Raw genomic sequence first — 6,240 nt, 5'->3', positions numbered from 1 at the left:
GAGGCCCTGCAGAATTCCTTGGCCAGGAGATGTGGAGTGTGAAGGGTGCAGCCACTGTGGAAAACAGGGTGTAGATTCCCCAAATACTTAAAAGTAGAACTACACTATGATCCAGCAATCATACGACTAGATATTCACCCATAGAGTACAAAAAGACTAGTTCACAGAGAACCTCACAGTCCTATATATTTTTTTAAAGATTTTGTTTATTTATTTGACAGACAGGTCAGAAGTAGGCAGAGAGGCAGGCAGAGAGGGGAGGGGGAGAAGCAGGCTCCCTGCTGAGCAGAGAGCCTGATGCGGGACTCGATCCCAGGACCCTGGGATCATGACCTGAGCCAAAGGCAGTGGCTTAACCAACTGAGCCACCCAGGTGCCCCCTCACAGTCCTATATTAACAGAAGCCTTTTTTACAATAGCCAAACTATGGAAACAGCCCAAGTGTCCACTCACTGATGAATGATAAAGAGGTGGTATATATAGAGAGAGTGGAGCATTACTCACTCATACAAAAGAATGAAATCTTGTCATTTCCAATGACTTGGATGGAGTTGGAGAATTTTTTGCTAAGTGCATTAGTCAGTGAGTGAAAAATACCATATTAATTCACTCATATGTTGAATTTAAGAAACAAAATAAATGAGGAAAGGGGGAAAAGAAAGACAAAATAAGAATCACACTCTTAACTACAGATAGCAGACTGATGGCTACCAGAGGGGTGGCAGGTGGAGGTGGGTTATGTAGCTTTGGGATTGTTAAATATGTCCTATGTTAAATAACTGTAATTTAGATAAAAACTTAAATATAACTGCAAACAGTGATTGTATTCATTCTCAACTTCACAACATACCACAGAAGGATTTTTCCAGTAAACAAAGCTGTTATTATTCAGGGATTTCCTAATTACCACTTCTGTGAAACTGAATGGTTAACAAGCTACCAAGATCCAAATTCTGTGAAACTGAATGGCTAACAAACTACCAAGTGTCCATATTCTTGAACTGATATTAATATAAAGTGACTCCTACTGGGAAACATAACTAATCCTTAGATTTTTAAATTTTTATAGCTTGTAGGGTTAGGGACTCCATTGCCTATTTTTAAATTTGCTTCTTGACTATTCATTTACTTTAATTTAACTTTCATATAATTGCCCTTCTGTTTATGTCCTTTGTATGTGACAGAAGAAAAGAGCAACACAGCTGGTAAACATTAACATAATCTATGTATCTCAACTCTACTCAGTTAAAGCAGTAACACCAGGAATGACTTAAAAATCTAAGGATTAGTTATGTTTCCCAGTAGGAGTCACTTTATATTAATATCAGTTCAAGAATATGGACACTTGGTAGTTTGTTAGCCATTCAGTTTCACAGAAGTCTCCATGACTGGTTGTGGACATTACTTGAATAAAACACTCATGACTCTCTGTGTGGTGCCATATGGGTTTGCGTTTCCTAACTCATCTGTGCCCATACCGGACTGGCAGCTGTCCAAATACATCTGTCCAAATACCCTGCATCCCACATCATGACCAAGAGTGGTCATCGTGAGATCCTGGGCCAGTCTGGGTCACAGCGGTGCATCTGAGCACTCAGGAAGCATGAACAACTGTCAGCTGACCTTCCCTTGCATCTCCCATTCCTCTGCAGAAAACAAACCCGAGTTTGAGGATGCATGTTTACGATGTGTTGTTCTCCTGGTCCTCACTGCCTGACACCACACATATATTCCAGTACCTGCTGCTATTTTCTTATTTATTTTTAATTTTAATTTTATTAGTTACCACACTGTGTGATATAGGTTTCTGGAGTATAATTCAGTGATTCATCCCTTACATACAACACCTAGTGTTCATCAAAACCGGTGCCTTCTTTCATGCTCATCATCTATCTCCCCAATCTCACTCATCTCCCTCCTTCAACCTGCTGTTTATTCTCTATTACTAAGAGTCATCTATGGTTGTTTACCTCTCTCATTTTTTTAATTTTCTCGTTTCCCTTATATTCATCTGTTTTCCTTCATATATTCCACATATGATTCATAAATGGGAGAAGATATTTGCAAAAGACATATCTGATAAATTTAATATCCATAACATATAACAACTTTACCACACTCAACACCCAAGGAATTCAGTTAAGAAATGGGCAGAAGAAAGAAATAAGCATTTATTGAAGGAAGACATTCAGATGGCTATCACATACATGAAAAGACACTCAACATCAGTCATCATTTGGAAAGCACAAATCAAAACCATGTAAATTTGTCACCTCCTACCTGTCAGAATGACTAATGACTGCTTAACACGACGCTCAGATCAATGGAAATTTCATTAGTGATTCACATCATATATAGTTGAAAACATATAGAGACATGCTTTCTAGGACTGCTCCTCCCAGAACAAGTAGCTGGCCCTCACCCTACTGAGAGAGGAGACATTTCCCATACAATAGAACCTATGAATTTGTACCCTCAGGAGGGAAAGACCTCAGTGGTATGATGGCAACTGATAGATCATAGGGACTTGATTCAAGATTCCTGCTCACCTCTGAATACAATAAATATAGGAGGATATTGTAGCCAAGGAACAGAGTGAGGAGCTCGAGTGAAGGAAGTAAGAATGAGGACATATCCTTCCAACAGGACACTCTGTAGTGGTTACGCTGGGAAGGTAACTCCTCACATGGTGGATAAATGGGGAAGGCATAAGAGAAGTCCCTGTATCTTTGCAAGGGTGCTGGTGCACTGGGACCATGATGGTGTGCTCACTATCTCTCTGAGCAAGGACCCATGGAGTTCATGATCCAGCACAAGAATTGGATGGGGCTGGTCTCCTCTCAAGGCTTACCAGCTCAGTGCTCTGTTCACTTCTCCCAGACAGGACACAGTAAACAGTTTGCAAATCTGTGGACATTCAAAGAGTCCTCCATTTTTGGAATAAACCATCAAAATGGCAATAAACAAACTTGACAAGAGTGAAGCATTAGGATGAATGTAATTGATATCATCATAGAAATAAATATGAACATAGAAGTACAATGATCTCCATTTCAGAGATGAAGAATTGTCTTTAACAGGGGTACCTGTGTGTCTCAGTCATTAAACATCTGTCTTCGGCTCAGGTCATGATCCCAGGGTCCTGGGATCAAGCCCCACATCAGGCTCCCTGCTCAGCAGGAAGCCTGCTTCTCCCTCTCTCACTCCCCCTGCTTTTCTTCCCTCTCTGACTCTCTCTCACCATCAAATAAATAAATAAATAAATAAATAAATAAATAATTGACTTTAACAGCATGGTTTCTGATCTCAGGTTTCTGATGTTAATTGCTTATCTAGTAATTCCATTCTTTTATCTTTATTGAAGTTTTCCTTCTATAGGTACAGAGAGATCAGGTATAAATGACCTGTGGTTGTTGATAAACCACAGTGTCTTCAGCAGCTCTGTGAGTCTCTGTCAAGTCTTCTCAATGTATCCAGGTTTCTGTGACAGCATCACCTGGCCTCCACACATCAGTCTACTGTGACTTCTGGAAATTCAGGAAGCCTGCAAATCTCTTGCCCAACTCTTTTCTGCAGAAGGTTAAAGGGAGCAAATAGGTCCCATGGTAAGGAGCACAGACTCAGACACTAGGGCTTAATTTCACAAGCTGTGTGCCCCTGGACATTCACACAACCACTCTGTGCTGCAGTGTGTGCAAATCCATCTGTAATATAGTGGTAAAATTGGTACCTACATCAAATAATGGGGTGCAGATGTTAAAAAATGAAGATAATGGGTGCTAAGTATTTTCTCTGAAAAAATGACAAAATAAAAGAGCATGGTTTCCTCAAAGATATCTTGGTGACCAAAGTCCACCAGGACTGTCATGAATGCACTAGGTCACTGCCATCTTGAGGATGCTACCTGGAAAATGTGTTATATAGGCAGAGAACATGCAAATAGGGTCTTCCCTATGCTTATTAAAACAGCCCAGCCCTGACTCTTCATCTGCGAGAGGAACCCCAGCACAGTATTTCCAGGTGGTCCAATCAGAAATCAAGACAGAACATGGACAATTCACCATGGAGTTTGCACTTGGCCGGGTATTCCTTGTTGCTCTTTTAAAAGGTAATTCTTGGTGAGCAAGAGACTTTGAGGATGTGATTGGGTATGACTTAGAGAAACCATGGGTGTGTCACAACTTGCCACCAGGACGTCTTTTGTCTGCAGGTGTCCAGTGTGTGGTGCAGCTGGTGGGATCCGGGGGAGACCTGGTGAAGTCTGGGGGGTCCCTGAGACTCTCCTGTGCAGCCTCTGGATTCACCTTCAGTAGCTACTGGAGGAGCTCGGTCTGCCAGACTCCAGCGAAGGGGCTGCAGTGGCTAGCGTGGATTAGATATGATGGAAGTAGCACAAGATATGCAGACTCTGTGAAGGACCCATTCACCATCTCCAGAGTCAATGGCAAGAACACGCTGTATCTGCAGATGAACAGCCTGAGAGCCGAGGACACGGCTGTGCATTACTGTGCAAGAGACAGAGTGGGAGGACATCAGTTTGAGTCTAGGCACAAACCTCACTTTAGGAGGGGTCTGGACCACCAGCGGGTACACACTAATCACCATTTCTGTCTTTAAGCCCAGGAGTAGATGCAGATGGAAGTTATGGGAAGGTTTCCTGTCAGGGTCTGGGGATTCCTCTCCATAGAACAGTTTCCCTCAGGGACCCTCTCTTCACACATGATTCTGTGCTTACCTCTTTACTCTCTGACTTAAAAACTTTATTCTAATGGGAAAATAATTATACTAAAATGCACAACATATAGTGCCAATCACATTGCTTATTCCTGTTCTTAAATGCAAATGAATCCCAAATATCCTGATGCTTATCAACTTACAGGAATCCCAGAGGCACTCAGTACGCAGCACAGTTCACCCAGATCAACCTGCACATTTGATAGAAGGAGCATAAAGTGCACGTTGGACATGAGGCCACAGAGGCATCAAGAGTCTAAAGCAAAAGAAGAAAGGGGCTTGTTGGGAGTTGGGGGTATCATTATCTTAAACAAATTTCACAGCCTCATTATTAGCAACAACATGTGAATGCAGTGAAACCTAGACCAGGTGTAATGAGGATGTGAAGTCTGAACTTTACACACACACACTCTCTCTCTCTCTCTCTCTCTCTCTCTCTCTCTCTCTCTCTCACACACACACACACACACACACACACACAAGAGAATAAAGCCTTCATCACTTTCCCCTAATTTTTCTGCAGCAAAGTTGGTCCTAAGACAGAAATACATGGCATACAATAAGACCTCAAGAATCAAGAAAAATCTGAAAGACACCCTAACGTGTTGCCCCTGGGTGCCTCAGTGGGTTAAGCTTCTTCCTTTGGCTCAGGTCATGGTCTCAGGTTCCTGGAATCGAGCCCACATCTGGCTCTCTGCTCAGCGGAGAGTCTGCTTCCCCCTCTCTCTGTCTCTGCCAGCCTCTTCCTATTTGTGATTTCTCCCTCTGTCAAGTAAATACAAAAATAATCTCTAAAAAGTGAAAAAGAGTCCAGCTAATGTTACACCTGAAGGATCTAGAGAAAGGATAATGACTAAAGCCTAAATACAACAAAAGGAAGAAAATACTAGAGACTAGAGCAGAAATAAATGATATTTTTTTCAAAAGATAACAGATTAAAAACCAAGGTCTGTTTCTTTGGAAAAAAATAGAATTGAGAAACTTCTGCCTAGATTTATCAAAAATCAAAGAGAAAGCTCCAAATAAGTAACATCAGAAATCAATATATTTCCCTGGGGAACAAACAGGGTTTTGGAGGGTTAGGGGTCGGGGGTGGGTTAACTCAGGGATGGGTAATAAGGACACGTGTTGGGTTAGCACTGGGTGTTATACACAAATAAAGAATTGTTGAATACTGCATCCAAAAGTACTGTTGACTAACTGTACATAATTTAAAAAGGAATTTAAGCAGATAATATTGTGAGAATATATAAATAAATCTAGAATTCTAGAAGGAATATTCCCCAGTCCAAATCCTGAAATTATACTCAAAATTTTGAGTTCTAACCAGGGGTGTATGGGGTGGGGATGGGTAACTGGCCGATGGGCATTAAGGAGGTCACTTGATGGAATGAGCACTCAGTGTTATATGTAACTGATGAATCACTAAATTCTACATCTGAGACCAGGAATGCACTGTGTTAATTGACTAGAATTTAAATAAATATAAATTAAAACATAAAATAA

At 41.2% G+C, this 6,240-nt stretch overlaps 1 gene segment (V, D, J or C); it reads left to right on the top strand.

Moving 5' to 3' along the window:
* Positions 1–4,062: 4,062 nt before the first annotated feature.
* On the top strand, positions 4,063–4,617 carry LOC123943705. The segment is given in 2 exon segments: positions 4,063–4,108; positions 4,211–4,617. Coding segments are annotated over 2 exon segments (453 nt in total).
* Positions 4,618–6,240: the final 1,623 nt, after the last annotated feature.

This window comes from Meles meles, chromosome 6 (genome assembly GCF_922984935.1).
Source record: "Meles meles chromosome 6, mMelMel3.1 paternal haplotype, whole genome shotgun sequence".
Taxonomy (NCBI): Eukaryota; Metazoa; Chordata; class Mammalia; order Carnivora; family Mustelidae; genus Meles; species Meles meles.
This window is presented reverse-complemented; position numbering and strand designations above follow the sequence as displayed.